The following is a 17,934-nucleotide window of genomic DNA, read 5'->3' on the forward strand; positions in this document are numbered from 1 at the left end:
CAGATGTTACTGTGAATACATTTTCTTTCCTTTCGATGTTTACAGTTTATTTAGTTATTGACCGAATGAACTCCTATTTTACTTAAATATGCATATGTAGCTTCTTACGCTCGCGTTACATTTCCAAATCTTTGTTTTTGTCAATATTAAATGCATCGGAAAGTTTGGCGAAGTCTTGTTTTTCATCCGTCACCACACCCCTTTATGAATATGAATGACCTTTTTGTCTGGCTTTGCGGAGAACCTCTCTTTCTCAGCGGTGTGTCGGGGTTGGGAACAGCAGTGGGATGTTACCCAGAAGCCAAAAGCTTGCGTGTTTTCCGCTGGTGCGCGCTTGACGCGTTGCATGAGTTGATCGGCGCGCACACAGCAGACGTCTTTGTTTGCATTGGACCCATATAGTTGGTAGAAGTTGCTCAGTATCAGTTTGCAGCGGGTGAAACCCGGCAGTAATTTTTTTTTTTAAAGTCCGTGCATTGACCGATGTGTCCCGGTGACTGGGAGGATTGCGTGCTCGCTCGCGGTGCAAGTGCTGGGATTGGAGGGGGGCACAGCAGCGCTGGGCTGTCGATGCCGCACCCTGACTGCCGATCAGCACCGGCTCATCCCGTGCCAGCTCGCCATCTGGGTGCGGCGCGCGCTCGCGTTCCTGCGTCCGGTCGCGTGCCTCCCGGGGCGGGGCGGAGGCGCGCGGTGCAGAGCGGAGACTCGCTCTCGTGCAAGTCAGTCAGAGACAGTGAGCGGAGCGGTTTCCTGTGTTTGTGTGTCTCAGGGAGGGAGAGCTGGGAGTAGCAGCTGCTGCCACCTGAACATGGTATAAAGAAGAGAAGGAAGGAACTTCCCAAAGCTCGTATGCACTCATAAATGCATGAATCCCACCCGAAAAGGATAGTAAAGAAGAAAATTTGCCATAAATTTTACGAAAATGGCGAACGACTCTCCTGCAAAAAGTCTGGTGGAGATAGATCTCTCCTCTTTGCGGGTGAGTATAGGCTTGGCTTTGAAGGAGGAAAAAAACAGTTTTACAAAAAGACAATGCGAACTCTCCAGACACAAACAACGTGCAAATTTATTCAAGCTTTAAGATTCATTTGCACAGGGGAGTAAGGTTGTTGTGTTAAAAATCAGTCAGTTGTCAGGATTTTTTGCAGTTTGTTGGGCTTTGATGGGAAGAGCAGGAACAGTTGAGAGCTTTCTTTGTTTGTGCATGTATTGGCATGTGCATGGAAATAGGGCGCAACAGCTGCATTTCACCATCATCCAGCTAAATCAGATTTGGGATTTACAATACAATAATTACATTTCAAAAATATATATTTTCAGGACCCAGCAGGCATATTTGAATTGGTTGAAGTGGTCGGAAATGGCACATATGGACAAGTGTATAAGGTTTGTGTAATTTATTTAATTTCTGTGTCCCTTTCCAATGGTTATCTCCTGTGTGTGTAGCAGTCGTAACCATATTCCAACTGAATCGCATTTTATAAATTGTGAAATCTAGATTCTATTTTTGATGTTGCAGTATTAACATTTGATGTGTGTATTTGGCAATGATTCTGACGTAAAGGGTGATGTATCTAGACAAGGACACAAACATAAAACTGGAGAAATCCAAAAAGGCTGTGAACAGAATTTGAAGTGTGAAATGTATGCTATTTTCCCTTAATTCTGTTATAACTACATTGGGATGTTGGTTACATATTAGTTTTGAAACAAACTCTCAGACCAATATGTGATCAACATGTTCACAAGTCATACTAAATTGAAGCATCACTCAAGCGTTATGGACAGTTCCCACATGAGAGGAAATCTTTGCTTCACTATTCCTGTGTTTCGAATGTGGTATCTAATGTGGTTGAGTTAAGTGATATATTTTTCCCCTTGTATCCTTAAAACAGCAATGGTTCTAGCTCCTTCCACTGCGTACTCTTGTTGATCTGGGCGCACAAGCCAGCTGGATCACTTAAAACGAGAAAGTCTTTGTTGATTGTCCATGCTTGCACCAATTACTTCACTCTATTGGGCCACCGCCACCACAGCTCAAGTCATAAGGAAAATGGGGTGCACAGAATTGTTTAAATGTTTGCCTTGTATACTTTGATAAGTTGTTATGGAAACAAGACTTTATAGTTTATTCTTTTTACCATCCTACCAATGCTGCATAATGTAATTTTTAAAGAAAATGAAAAGAGGGAAGTAGAGGAATGAGGGGTTGTTAAGCTTCTTGTTTAATGCTAATCAGATTCATTGTGTACAAACTTGATGTCAAATCTAATGTGAAAAGATTTATTACACTGACCTGTTTTGAGTGAAAAGGTGCTATTGTTTTTTTTACATAACAGTCTTGTTTGAAACTTAAAAGGTTTTATTTTAGTTGTATTGGACATCCAGGCCACTTGGTATTAATTTCTATTCAGAAGTGTACATGAGGGACATTGTCAATGAATTTTAAGCAGTTGCTTGCCAAAACTTGATTTGTTGCAATTCTGGCTTTATACAGATTGTTGAAAAAACAACTCTTTTGGGAAGGTTGGGGAGGAGAAGGATTACCTTGTGTCTTTAAAGTAATGCATTGTATCGTGTCTTTTGCAATTATGGCACTTCTAATTCCTCCATTTCAATTGCAACACATTTTATGTAAGTTTTACTTTTTGGCATACATTATGACAGTTCTACAAATTTGCAGTGTTAAGATATTTTGCAATATCTTAATGCTTGATTGTATTCCAAGTTAAACCGTACCGATGGAATTTGTAGTGCTCATCAAAACCTGAAATGACGCCTGTGACACACCCTTTGCCTGTTACAGAAAGTTAAATAAATGCAGAAGCAAGGTTTCGGGGTGATATGGTAATTAAAGAGCGCCTAATAAATCATTTAATTTAATTTCATCCCATGCTTGTTTCACTTCCTCAGAGATCACTGATTTCATTTGAATCCTTTCTTTTGCACAATTTATGTTTATATTTATTCAGACTTTTAAGTGATAGGGCACAGTGCATGAACTTTTAAACTTTTGTTTTTAAATATTTTCCCCTAATTTTCTTTTCATCTGAAGCCATTGACTTCTGCTGGTGTGTGGTTCCATGGGTGCTGAAAGCCATGTAATACCTCACGTCTGAACCTAGCCAGTGAGTATTAATAGTCAACTTTATTGTGGAGGGCATCATAGCAGAGTCTGATCTCTGTCCTCATCTATCACCACATGCACTTTCCAGGAAGGTGTCAAGAAACATCATCAGCGACCTTAAATGATTTTCCTCCACCCTCTTAAGTGTAGAGTTGGTGAGCCCAACTGTAACATCCAGGCCTGTATGAGACTGGTTAATTCAGTACAGACTGGGAGTTGAACTTAAGACCTCACTAGTCATTGTGGTTTACTGTTTTTCTGTTTAAAGTGCACATTTACTTCAGTTTTAAATTCATATTGAAGTTGCAGTATGCTAGGAAGAGCTAACTTGACTCCCAATTCCATTCTCTATGGAAGTCAATTGTAACTTTAGAAAAACTAATTGGAAAAATATTACTATTGAGCACCATTGTGCAGGATACCTGAGGAATTGCTCGGTACAAAATAAGTTCGTGCTTTGAAGTCTTGTGCCATAGATTTGTGTGTTATAAATATTGGATGCCTTAAGTTTTTTTAATTTCTCCCATTTCCATTTTACTATGGTTCTTCAGTGTAATATTTTATCTTGGTCACAAATTATCTGTCAATCAAAAGCATTTTGAACATGGCATTATTTTTTGAGTCTGCATGCACTGGTTTGCCAAACTACAAAGGAATATTTTCTATTGGTCTTTCTGAACTAAAATGGGTCTTGGACATCAGGGGACCAGTGAAAGTTTTGACCCCTACTTATTGTATAAACTGGATACTGCTTAGTACATATAATTTAATTGACAATTCTATATTTAGTAGACTAATGGGAAGCCCTGCAAAATTTTCTATAGCTAAGTTTTTAATAAGGAAAGATACATGTAGAGAAAGTAGTGGATGCTTTGAAATGAGTTATAATGCTTTACTGTAAGAGCACATTTTGAGTAGTTTATGAAGATCATAACCCTATAACCCTTCCCAGTGAAAATGCATTGTTACAATTGTGTTCATGATTTGTAACTGCTGTAATCATGGTGTGATGCAATCCAGTCTCTAATATAACTAAATGTTTATTGTTAAAAGTTAAGTATTTAAACAATTTAAATGAATAATGCCAAGACTAAAGGCAAAGTCAAGTTATAGAAGGATTAAACTGTAGGAAATAATCGTGACGCTTACTTTTGCTCGGTTCTTTTTTTTACTGTGTGTGTGTGTGTGTGTGTGTGTGTGTGTGTGTGTGTGTGTATAAAAAGGATGACGTTCGATAAGCAGTGGCAAATAATTAAAGAAATATACATTCCATTGAGAAATAAAAACTTCACGGGAAAAGTGATCCATCCGTGGCCAATTAACGAAGTTAAGGATAGTATTAGATTAAAAGAGGCTTATAATGTTTTGGAGAATAGTAGTAAGCCTGAGGATTGGGAAAGCTTTAGAAATCAGTAAAGGAAGACCAAAAAATTGATGAGGGAGAAAATAGAATGAGGGTAAACTTGCAAGAAATAAAAAAAGTTAGTAAGAGCTTATACATGTATGTAAAAAGGAAGAGTAGCAAAAATAAGCGGTGGTTCCTTAGAAGCTGAGACAGGAGAAATTATAATGGAGAATAGGAAATGGAAGAGGCTTTAAATAAATATTTTGTATCTGTCTTCACAGTAGAAGACACAAAAAGCAAACCGAAAATAATGGAGAACCAAGAGGCTAATGAGAGTGAGGAACTTAAAGTAATTAAGATCAGTAGAGAAAATCTATTTGAGAAACTAAAGGGACTAAAAGCCGACCAATCCCCTGGAGCTGATGGCCTACCTCCAAGGGGGTTCTAAAAGAGCTGGCTGCAGAGATAGTCGATCCTATGGTTGTGGACCTCCAAAATTCCTTAGATTCTGGAATGGTCCCAGCGGATGTAGCAAATGTAACCCCCACTATTCAAGAAAGGAGCGAGAGAGAAAACCGGGAACTACAGGCCAGTTAGTCTGACAGCAGTCATGAGGAAAATGCTGGAATTCATTATTAAGGAAGCAGTTACAGGGCACTTAGAAAATCATATGATTAGGCATGGTTTTATGAAAGGGAAATCGTGTTTAACAAATTTATTAGTTTCTTGAGGGTAGCTGGCAGGGTAGATAAAGGGGAACCAGTGGATGTCGATTATTTGGATTTCTATATTAAAGACTTAGATGAAGGGACCGAGTATAATGTATTGAAGTTTGCTTACTATAGAAAGCTAGGTGGGAAAGTAAGCTCACATGAAGCGCCTTTGGATGTTTTATTACGTTAAAATCAGTACATAAATGTAAGTTGTTGAAAAGATGTGCATTATGTCGACTGTACCAGAATGAATCTGGTGCTAAATTTACAGTCTAAAGTGACTGAACTGGGCCCTTTGATCTTATGCTGACACATAGGCATAGATAGGCCCAGGCGTAGATTCCATGCTGCAGTGCTCAATTTGGGTTTGGAAGTGGCATGTAAAATCTGGCAGGTAAGTGGAATTTTCAGTCAGTTTACAGTACCATTTTTATTATTGGAAATTATTTTGATCCATTCACTGGGGGCGACAGCAGTCTATGCCTTCTGAGCTGTGTAGATGCTGACGTGGCAGTTAAACAAAGTTGCAGGAATATTTTTGAAAAGTAGCAGTAGGAACATTTTATAAAGTAGAGTAAGTTAGTTGCACATTCCAAAGTGTTGTTTCAAAAACAAATGTAATGCAAACACTGAGATTCAGTACAAACCTAAATAATTTTGAAGCGTGATTTGTTGCATTGTATTAAATTTCTAGTTCACTTCAATCTCACTATACCTGCAGTATGCACCTTGAAAATTAAACTTTTCATGTTGCATGAGGTGCATTTGGTAGTGGATATTTGAAGTGCAAAAAATGACGAGGAGCCTAAGGATTAAAATTAAGTTGTGTGCATTTAGAAAGAGTACAAGCTGAAATAATTGGAGCACAATAAGGTAACAATATTTTTGTTTGGAGTTGCTGAAAATCTGATTAGAAATGGTACTTGAGTGTTTGCTGAAAAAAAGTACTAATTTTCTACAAATAGCCAATGCCTTCAGTTGAATTTATACTGAATCCTATATGACTACTTTTGTTTGCCTAAAACCTGAAGGGTAAACAATTCTTTTTGGGTCCAAATGAAGATCTGCAGCAATTTCTCTCCCGTCCTTGAGTTAGTTTTGCTATGTCTTGTAGGACTGCATCGTTATCTATATAAAACACATTACATTGATGAAGTCTTTATTTTTACCTTTTGTTTATAGAAATGAGGCCAGTGCAGCTTGTGTTGGTATTGTATTGCTCCTCTATGGGAGACATGGCAGTTAAACTATCAACAGTAGACCAATATGGTCTGAGGTAATTTGTTAAAAGGAGTGGAGGGTAGGATGTTACCATGAATCATGTTGTTTATTCTAGCGTCTAAATATTTTAATATATCTAAATCGTAATAAAGTCAGATTAGGGCATAACAGGTGTATATATAGAATTCGTTATGATATTAGAAAAATCTATTGAAACCTATTCCAAATCCTTTGGATTATCTCGCAGATCAACAGCTTTGTAGTGTACCGTGAATGGCACACGAGTTGCAATAGATAACTGAGCAGCAGCAAAAGTCTTGTACTTTAATTGTTTTTTTTCAATAGAATACAACGAGAAATGAGAGTAAAGGCTAAATATACATGTAGTACTGTTGCAGGGTTTCCTTAAGACTTGGAGGGTTTCAGAGATGGCAAACATTACAAAATTAGTCATAAAAATACATAGACGTTACAACATGAACAGGCCATTTGGTCCAAATAGTCTGTCGGTGTTTACCCTTCATGAACTAATAGTTCTAATCATATTTGCCCACCGTGTTTCCCATATCCCTTCAACCCCTTTTCCTTCATCCACTTATCCACTGTAATCTTGAATATTAATCGTTAGCTTTCTTGGCTATCTTTCAGTGTAGAATATTAATTCAATATAAAGTGTCTAAATTGGTGGCAACCCTCTTGGCAAAATAATGACAATAGGTGGGACATGAAATAGCTTTTCAAATATATTTTACTACTAAATTAGCGTTTATTTGCCTAGAGTACTATGTGATTTTGCAGACAACTTGAGCTAAAAATTCGCCAATCTTGCGCCTGATTTTTTTGCGATACTTAGCTGTTTTTGGCAAAAAACGGTGAACCGGGAAATTCGGAGAAGTCTTGCGCCGGCGCTTTCTAAGTACCGCTGGGGAGCGGACCGCCGGCGTGCAAGACGCGAAATAGTGCTTTCGCCAAAAATTTGGCTCTCAGTGCACCCATAGTTAAGACGAGAAAAACCACCAGGGAAAAACCTGAATTACAGCCCTTGGAACAGCGGTAGATATAAAAAGGTAAGTTAAAGTTTTCATTTTTTAATTCTTTTGCAACGATTCAATAGTTAAGTGTCTTGTGAATGTTTTGTGAAGTTTTGTTTTTTGCAATTTTTTGGGGGGGGTTTTCCGCCCTCCCAAGGCCCCCCTCAGTGGTATTGGCCTCGGAGAAAAGTTGCAGAAAATTCACGGTTTGAGCCATGAATCCTCATGCAACACCGATTTTTACCGCTGAGCGCATTGAAGCCTGAATTTTAGGCATCGTAGTGGTAGCGGAGTGATAGCGGTATTTTTTCGGCAAAAATACCATTATCACCACAAACTGAATTTCTAGCCCATTTTGTTTACTTGGCTGACTTTGCAACAAAAAGAACTTGCCTTTTAAGCAATAAGAAATCATGTGGACTGTTTACATAACAATTGTTCTATTGAAAATGCAATAGAAATAATTGAATTATTCCTGCATGGTGCAAGGCTAAGCCATGTAGACTAGAAGGTTATAGGTTTGATTTTTCTGCTGTATGCAAAGTTATCTGATCTCTATTTGGGGCTACAATTGACCTTTGCAGTTAACCTGTGTGAGGGAATTAATCAGCCAGCCAAATGGTAATATTAAGTTGAATTCACTATGTGCATACACCATATAATATGAATTTTCTGTTTTGAAAGAGCTTTTACTAATGAAGTTGTCATTGTCATGCCACTTCTTTCATCACTGAAGCTCATAATGTATATTTACTCAAGTCGATACTTTTTATTCCAAAGTGTCTGAAGCACATATGGATGGTAGTAATTCATAAGTAATTTCAACGAATAAAATATCTCTGCAGGTTACTAATAATTTTCATTGAGTTTTTTCATCATTTGAACCTCTGACATGTTTTATGTCTTTACATTAATATGTTTATCCACAAAGATACTGTTTAGCAGAATACTGAGTGGACAGTACTTTGTGATTTGCTGGCGATTGTTTCTGATCACTGGCAATGGCATCTCTCTCTCATATTCTTCCAAAAGTATGTTGGAGGATATTTGATGAGGATTAATAATAGCTCTGTTGGCATTAGATCATTAGGTTTGAATACTGAAACCAATGATGGCAGTAATCCAGTAAGAGAGCTGATGTTGGTAGTGCTTGCATTCTGTTCTTGCTAGGGCAATAATGCTTCCACTCATAATAGTCATGTTTGTTTGTGTAACATAAATTACTCACCTGCGTATATTACCCAGTGCAAATTTCTGTGCAAATGTATATGGATGGAGAAGGTCCGTGTTATAGGATACTTAAAAAAAAAAGTACTGTAAAATAATTTTAATTGTTTTGTTGCTGATTCGGGTAAAAGAGTAGCTCAATGGTGGCAAGTTAAGCTGAAGAAAATTTAATGGTACAGTATGTCATTATTTGGAAGAATAGAAGTGTACTTAGTTAAATTATAGTTAAGCAACTGAGCAAATACCTGATGGCTCAGAGGTAATGTCTGTGTCTGAGCAATACAAACTCACAAGTTTCCAGGTTTGATTCCTGGCTTGTGTAGAGGAAGCCATTCTCAGACTGGGCAATGGCAGAGTGTTATAGCTCACTGCAGTGCTCCTTGGTTAGGGAAGAGCTAGTAGCCTAGGTTCCTGCTCCTAAAACAAAGATCCCCTGCTGGAAGTATATAGGTGTGGATGCGTGGTGAAGACATCATTGGGCTTAGCTGAGATACCAGATACCAGATAGCTTGCCAGCACTCACTATCTAGTCCTATGCAAAGTACCGGAGGGCAACTGTTGATTGTGGAATTATACCTTGGTAAGGAGTAAGGAAGGGGGAAATAAGGTAAATAAAACAAACTTTAAAATTCTAAAGGCATTGCTAATGGAAATTATTGCACTATAATCAAGAAATTACAACTAGCGTTTTCTGTTGTATTATTGGCAGTACAAGCTTCAGATCATGTTGTCGAGCTTAGTGAGTAGCACTGCTCAACATTTTTATTTTTCTGTAGCATGCATGGTATTTATTTTCAGTGTTTCCTATCCTTGTGCCAGAGACCCATAATCGACATGCAGAATAAATTATGCACTATGTCCTCACTTTTGGTGGAACGGGAATATGCAATAATGGCGATGGAGAAGTCTGCGATGTTGGCTCATAGGTATGATTCTGTGAATACAACTATGTCCGGTTGTTGCTTGACTAATCTGTGCTCTCCTAACTTGAGCACCAGACCCCAGATGTTGCTGAGGAAGACTTTGCAGGGTTGAATGAGCAGCGATCCAATGCCCAGGTATTTGCAGGTTGATCCAATTGATATTTCACTGATTCTGTTTTGTGGTGATTTGTTTTGTTTGGCCACTATTTGGGCCCAATTTTGGCCATGACTTGCTCCAATTTTTTGGGAGTAAGTTGGTTTTTCTGGCGTAAGTTTAAAAAAACACCATTTTCCCCAATAAACTTGCTCCAGAGTAACTCCGTTAGGTACGATTATTTTTAGTTGAGTTTTTTTTTTCAAAAGGGGGCGTTCCCAGCCACTTACGCCAGTTTTGGCCATTTATGCCACTTTGGCCAGCTAAAACTTACTCCGATTCAACTTGGGTCAGCGTATGTGGCCAGCTCTGAAAAACATTGCGGGCAGTTAAGAATTCGGTGCAGGTTAGTACATTTAAAGCATCAACACTTACAAAGCACTAAACAAAGCACAAAAATAAGCATTCGACTACAAATAAAAAATACAAGGAAGCTGAGAGGACCTGCACCAAGACTTACAAAGCACAAAAAGTAATAAGCAATCAATCAAAAATAGAAGTCCTACCTTTATGCCAGAAACAATTTTTTTTTTAAAGCTCCCCTCCTCCCCTCCCCCTATCAAAATTCTCCTCACGAAACAAAGCACAACCATCAATAAATAATAAATAAAACTCAAGTCCTACTTTGGCCCAGGAAGTCGGCGGGCCGGCCGGCCAGTGTGGGAGGCCACTCGTCCGGGGATAGGGGCTGCGAGCATCGGGACTTGCTCTCAGCCCGCCAGGACATGCTGGGAGGGCGAGGAACATGCGCGCAGACTCCACTGCGCATATGCGCAGCTGCCGGCAGTGTTTTCTGCGCTGGGCTGTTGCCCTGCCCCCCATTGCACTATGTATGCCACGCTAGGACACTGGAGACTTGACAGAGCGGGCAGGATGGGGCCACTTTTTTTCAGTGCCGTTTCCAGCGCGCAAAGTCGGCGCATTTAGGGTAAGTGCACCGAAAAAAAGGGGTTGGGGAAAATTGGGCCCAAAGAACATTGAGCTAAGCACAGTGTGGGACCAGAGTCACATGTTAGACCAGACTTGGTCAGGGTGGCAGGTTCCCTTTCCTGAGGGACATTTGTGGATGAGTTGGATTTTTGCATTGTTTTTCTGGTGTTAAGCATGGTGTGATTTGAGCACAAGACCTTTTGGGTTTCTAATCCAGTACCATAACCACAGGCTACCATATCTCCGTCACAACTGGACTGATAGCCTCGGTCTTTTACTGATACATTTTGTGAAAATGCTTAAATGATTACATAATTGGGGATGTTCTCTAATATATCAAATGAACTTGAGTAGCTTGGAACATTTTATGAAATATTAGCGATAATATTTACATTGGTACTGTAATTAAAATATTTGCTCCAGTTTCTTTTACATAATGGGGGTTTTGTCCAAAAGAAAAACTTGCATTTATATAGTGCCTTTCATTACCTTAAATGGCTTTATAGCCAACAAAGTACTTTTTAAAAGCGTAGTCACTGTTGTCATGTAGAAGTTTATACTTTGTTATCTTTATATTGCACCTTTTGGCACAGGTGCCATACCAATATTTTTTCCACACTGATGAAATAAAAGTATCAAGCTGCCAGTGTAAGCTAGAATTCGAGGAATTCAGGACATCTCTTGGCAGTGTTGTTTACTTATTTGTGCTTCTAGGCAGTAGAAATCTATATTTTAACTTAATATTTCTTGATGTTTAAAATCCTGGAGATGTTTAACATGAAGTCTGGAGCCCACATACTGTGATTCTTTTTTCTGCATACGGCCATCTGGTTTTACTTAGACCCAAATGCAGTCGTTATTGTATGAGGTTGTCCCTTAGGTTATATTAGTCTTTAGTCTGGAACCAGATGGACTCCAGTCCAGTCTGCCATGGGACATTATTTCCTGGGTTGAAATGGGTTTAAGGATTAACAGCCTAAATAGGATGGCTGGTTTATAGGAGAAGATATCTCTTTTTCCTGGTGGATGCTGAAGCAAGACAAGGAAGGATATGTTTTTTTTTAATAGTTGTGTAATTTTTAGATTTTCTATAGAGATTCGAATTTTTTCTCATTCTACAATGTTGAAAATATTTTATTGACAAATCATGCTTCTTTATATAAATTTGATAAATTTGAAGTGTTTGAGGGGAAGGAGAGGGATATAGAAAATCAAGCCACATATGTGTACATATATTCAGTTTTGCAACTATTTTTAGTTTAAGTATACTATGTTGGGAACCAGTGAAGGGGCAAAATTGGGAAGTATTAAATTACTGTGTAGGAAGATGGTAGCAGTTGAGGCATGAAAGGCCTCTTAGTTTGCAAAATTGTGTCTCGGTGTAAATTGGGCTGAAATACGACCCCGAGCCTCTGGCAAATTATGCTATTTTGCAGTTGTTTCCTTTTATAGTTTGTGGTTCAGCAAACAGTATAAAACACTGGTTGATATCCCACCTCATCATAACCAAATGTGGTACAGATCTTTGACTAAAGATCCAACTTTCATAAGAACATAAGAAATAGGAGCAGGAGTAGGCCATACGGCCCCTCGAGCCTGCTCTGCCATTTAATACGATCATAGTTGATCCGATCATGGATTCAGGTCCACTTCTCTGCCCGCTCCCTATAACCCCTTATTCCCTTATGGGTTAAGAAACTGTTTATCTCTGTCTTAAATTTATTCAATGAACCAGCTTCCACAGCTCTCTGAGGCCATGAATTCCACAGATTTACAACCCCCTGAGAGAAGAAATTCTTCCTCATCTCAGTTTTAAATGGGCGGCCCCTTATTCTAAGATTATGCCCCCTAGTTCTAGTCTCTCCTATCAGTGGAAACATCCACTCTGCATCCACCTTGTCAAGCCCCCTCATAATCTTATGCATTTCGATAAGATCACCTCTCATTCTTCTGAATTCCAATGAGTAGAGGCCAAATCTACTCAACCCTTCCTCATAAGTCAACCCCCTCATTTCCGGAATCAGTCTTGTGAACCTTTCTGAACTGCCTCCAATGCAAGTATATCCTTAAATATGGAAACCAAAACTGTACGTGGTATTCCAGGTGTGTCCTCACCAATATCCTATATAACTGTAGCAAGACTTCCCTGCTTTTATACTCCATCCCCTTTGCAATAAAGGCCAAGATTCCATTGGCCTTCCTGATCACTTGCTGTACCTGCATACTAACTGTGTTTCATGTACCAGGACCCCCTTCTCTCAAGCTCGGTAAACAGAGGCAGGTTGTGGGGAGGAGGTTGAAAAAGGGAAGAAAAGGCTCTGCTACTCTTTGGTGGATGGGTCCAGTATCCAGTATCCCTGGTCCCGGGGGGTTGAGTCCTGGACTTCTCCCATGTCTGAGGGCTGTACTTTACAAGTCTTCTTTATCACTGCCCATAGTAGATGGAAGGGTCCCACTCTTCCTTACATCATGGAATGCCAGTTTCTCCAGGTTTATATTTTTGAGGATTGCATCGATTCACCATGCCTAGATTATAAGCTTCTCTTTAACCAACTGTGCTGACAGAATCATGTGTGATTGTTGTGAGATATTAATCCCCCAACTGTACTTCCAGTACTATATTAAGCGGTAGGCCACTTAAAAGTATAGATGAACAAAGGGACCTTGGAGTGCTTGTCCACAGATCCCTGAAAGTAGCAGGCCAGGTGGATAAGATGTTAAGAAGGCATATGGAATGTTTGCCTTTATTGGCCGAGGCATAGAATACAAGAGCAGGGAGGTTATGCTTAAATTGTATAATACTCTGGTTAAGCCACAGCTGGACTACTGCGTGCGGTTCTGGTTGCCGTATTATAGGAAGGACGTGATTGCACTGGAGAGGGTGCAGACGAGATTTACTAGGATGCTGCCTGGAATGGAGAATCTTGGCTATGAGGACAGATTGGATAGGCTGGGTTTGTTCTCATTGGTTGGGAGGAGACCTCATTGAGGTGTACAAAATATTGAGGGGCCTGGATATAGTGGATAGCAAGGGCCTATTTCCCTTGGTGGAGTGGTCAATTATGAGGGGGCATAGTTTTAGGGTGGTTGGTGGAAGGTTCAGAGGAGATTTGAGGGGAGGCTTCTTCACGCAGAGGGTTGTGGGGGTCTGGAACTCACTGCCTGGAAGGGTGGTGGATGCAGAAACCCTCACCACATTTAAGAGGTGCTTAGAAGTGCACTTGAAGTGCTGTAACCTGCAGGGTTACGGACCTAGAGCTGGTAAGTGGGATTAGACAGGATAAGCTCTTGTTAGTTGGTGCAGATATGATGGTAAGTACTACAGGGAATCAAATATGGCCAAGGTGATCTCCTGGACTAGTTTCGATTGCCTGGATGGGTCGGAGAGAAATTTTCCCAGATTGTTTTTCTCCAATTAGCCTGGGTTTTTATCTGGTTTTTGCCCCTCCCAGGAGATCACATGGCTCTCGTTGGGGTGGTGTGTAGAATGTTTCGGTGCAAGGGGTGTCTCAGTTGTGTGGGGCGGACTGGTTGGGCTGGGTGCTCTTTACCTTTCCTCCATTGTTCATTGTTTTTGGGTTTATATATAACGTTCAGGGTTGCAGACCAAGGGCCATGTGGCTCTTTGTTGGCCGGTGTGGACATGATGAGCTGAAATGGCCTCCTTCTGCGCTGTAGATTTCTATGTTTCATTGGGCTGAAGTTTCCCCCACCCTTTAAAAAAAAACACAGCGCATCTCAGTGGTCCGCCGACTTCCCTGGGAGAAAAAATGCGGCAAAAAGATAACTTGCAATTCTGGCCGATCCTCGGGGCATCTAGTGTCGGTTTCGGTGCTGGCAGCGTTGCGCATGCGCGATGGAGTGGTCACGCGACTGCTCCATCGTCCATTTTTAAAGGTAAAGCCTTGAGAGTGAGTTTTGGTGCCTGTTTGATTTTTTGGAACCTGCAGGCCGCGTTTAGCGCAGTGCCCCCCCCTCCCCTGCCTGCCGATTTCAGCCTTCTCCCTCCCTCCTCTTCAGATGCCAGCACCCACCACCCCCAATCTCTTCCCCCACTCCCCCCCCCCCCCTCCCCCGCCCCCGTCAGCCTGCCGCGTTGAGCATCCCCCCCGGCCTTCCCTATCCCAGGCCGAAGGGACTCCAGCACAGACAGCAGCTGCCAACTTTAGTTCAAGCTAAGATTTACTTCAGTTCTTTGCTTAATTTAATTATTTACTTCAGTTCTTTATTTTTTTTATTGAAATCTTATTACTTTTTGTGCTTTGTTTGGTGCTTGGTGGTGCTTTAAATGTAGTTACTTGTGCCAATTCCTTAACTCTAGGTAAGGTTTTTCTGTGCAGACAGAAGTGGCAACATATGCTGGCCTAAGTTAGTTTGAAGCAACTATTTGTTGGCCAAACGCCTAAAACAGGAGTAAGTGGCTGGCAACGTCCCCTTTTGGAAAAAAAAACTGAACTAAAAAGAAACCTAACTCACTTACACTGGTGCAAATTAAATGGCCAGAATTGCAACTGAAGAGAGAGTCCAGAAAAATCAAGTTGCTCCAAAAAAAAGAAGCAACTCCTGGGGAAACTTTGGCCCATATGTTTCTAAGAATATCTTGGTTATCTTCGATGGCTATCTCATCATCAGTAACTGCCCTAAAGAGGTAGATTTTAGAACAATGTGTGAAGGAAGTCCTTGCACTAACACCTGCCCTCTGGTAAGTAGCCCAATTTAGCTGTTCTATATTATGTACAATAGAATCTTTGATTTGAATTATCCCCATACACTAGTAGATGATAAATATGTATTTGCCTAGATTGTTTACTTCAATTGGTCTACAATTTAAGCTAAGTTTGTGAGCTCAACTTTGATCCTTTTTCTTTGAATTTTATGTTTTGTTAGGATTGTCTCCCGCCTTGTTGACTACCTTTTGAAGACCAATTGCTACCTGTTTTGGGTTTTTAATATATTTTTAGTATTTAAAAAAAAAATGATAATCATTAAGAAAAAATTGTACCCTAGAAAACCTGAATAAATTCACAGAAAATCAAAATGAAAAACAAAACGAGTGATTTAAAAACAGTACAGGAAAGTTGCATGACATCATGTTATTTACATGGCTCACAGACCCCACTTTTATGGGGCTTACCTTTTTTCAAATTAAAAGTAAAATTGAAGAACCTATGTTGTTGTAGTTCTATGCATTAACCTGCCACCATTGTGGTGCGATATTAAAAAATCGTTGGAGATTATGCACTGGGGAACAGTTGTAATCTTGTGATCAGTAAACAATGCAATGGTATGGGACCTGAATCATTTTTGACCAATGATCTCAATCTTCAGGGGACTATTAGTGTGGTAACCGTTGGTGCTCTGCTGTCCTTGCTCATGTATAATTAGGAATGAAAGACTGACATTTGCTGCAATATTATTATACTGCTCTACTAACTACATAAAAGGTGATCAAGGTCCTGTTTCTCTCCCCCACCCCCCCCCCCCCCCGCCCTTTTTAAAAAAAAACACAATTCAAATGCAAAGCCCTAAGTTTACTTTCCTGCTGAAAATTGGGCACTGAGATGCACATGCATCATGTCTGTAACCTCAGCACTGCACATACAGCATGCAATATGCAAGCTGACATCATGGATACAATTGGCATGTGCATTGCTGGACATGATTTTTGCTTTTTAAAAAAAAAGGAAATTTGAGGTTGTTTCTCAAATTTGGGTGGAAATTGATTGTTACCAATTTACTACCTGAAAAAAACAGGGATTTTATTAATGGAATTCGATAAAAACTGACTTTAAATGCCCCAAAATATTTTGTGAGCTTAGATCATGTAGGGAAGCTTGTTTTTTTTGCCAGATATGGTTCTTACGGTCTGAGCAATCAGAAAGTTGGCCACCATTTTGGAAGTGGTCCTTTTGAGCTGTGACAAGCTATAGCTTGTTTAAAGGCTAACAATTTGAAAAAGTTTCCTGCATATACATCCCCATAACTTTCTGCCTTGCACAATCTTTAAATATTAATTATTGGCCTGTGTTCCATAATTGCATTAGAGGTTCAGCTATGACGAGGTTGTCATAGGATATGAGAAATCAGCCTTATGACAGTGTTTATACGAAGATCGGTATTTGCAAAGGAGCATTTGGAGACATCAAATCTATTTTAGATGTTTAGATTAAGTTCTTAGATTAAGTCACATCCCTTTCCAATTCGAACCAGTCAAAGCGTTTCGTCAGATCCGAGACCACAACAGTAGAGAAAAGAACTATACTGTCATTTGTGCATTGAGGGAATTACATATTAAAACCTGAATTTATGTATAGTATATAAACAAGTACTACTTACTGACAATAAATCATGTTGCAGAGATGTTTGGTTTTTAAAAAAAGGGAAAGATGCAAGTTAGTTTAATATTGTTTGGGGTTTTTGGTTCTTGCTATATAAAACCTACCCTCTAGCTTGATAGAACATCTAATTATAGGTAATATCTATTGGATTGTTTCTCTTAAAGATATAATTTGTATTAATTTTGTCAAAACATTGTATTTTATACTTTGAAACATATAAAGCATGATTAATGGTAACCTTTGGTTTGCTGAGAAAATGCCTATTTTCTAACTATATTTCTTTGATAATTGGAATACAGCCGGTTTGATGAAATGATATAGTGATAAATACAATTTGTTCTAACCACACTTGGCTGACTCTCATGCCTAATTCAGAGGGTGGATGGGGGAGGGGTACGAAAGAAGAGAGGAAAAAAGAGAGAAACTGTAGAGGAAGGGAAGGTAATGAATACCAACCAGACTCATAGTGGATAGTCAAAGTGCATAATCCTTCTCCATGGCACAAGATATTGTATTACTTTTGCAGATCTGTTAAGACTGGGCTCAGTTTCAATTTTCAGGCATTCACAACATTGGGGTAAAAAAGTTCTGATGCACCTGTTCTGAGTGATTTTTTATTCTTTAATCATAGTGGATGGAAAAGCAGGAGCTCGGAGTATGACATTTTTTCTTGTATATTCTCCCTATGCATACCAGATAGGTGGACACATTAGAATTTTTGCCCCTTTGTCTCTCCACATTAAAGCCTGCTGGTAGATTGCAAGTGTGAGATAAAATTCAAATATAATGTTGTTTCCTTTCATGCTTGGTGTTTAAACCACGTGGACTCTTTTTATGGAGTGGTTAGTGTAAATGTCCATGCTGTGAAAGTTTCAGTTTTGGTTATGGAGTCTACTGCAGCCAGAGGCAGTATTTGTCTCAT

The 17,934-nt window shown here is 39.6% G+C and overlaps 1 protein-coding gene across 1 annotated transcript in view; it reads left to right on the top strand.

The window, feature by feature from the left end:
• The first annotated feature begins 361 nt into the window (after nt 1-361).
• LOC139274622 (mitogen-activated protein kinase kinase kinase kinase 4) overlaps nt 362-17,934 on the top strand; it is a 387,065-nt gene continuing 369,492 nt past the window's right edge. The window contains exons 1-2 of the mRNA XM_070891300.1: nt 362-982; nt 1,324-1,389. Of these exons, the coding sequence (XP_070747401.1) occupies nt 926-982; nt 1,324-1,389 (123 nt within the window). The 5' untranslated portion in view covers nt 362-925. The remainder of the gene's footprint in view (nt 983-1,323; nt 1,390-17,934) is intronic.

The sequence above is a fragment of the Pristiophorus japonicus genome, chromosome 10 (genome assembly GCF_044704955.1).
Source record: "Pristiophorus japonicus isolate sPriJap1 chromosome 10, sPriJap1.hap1, whole genome shotgun sequence".
Taxonomy (NCBI): domain Eukaryota; kingdom Metazoa; phylum Chordata; class Chondrichthyes; family Pristiophoridae; genus Pristiophorus; species Pristiophorus japonicus.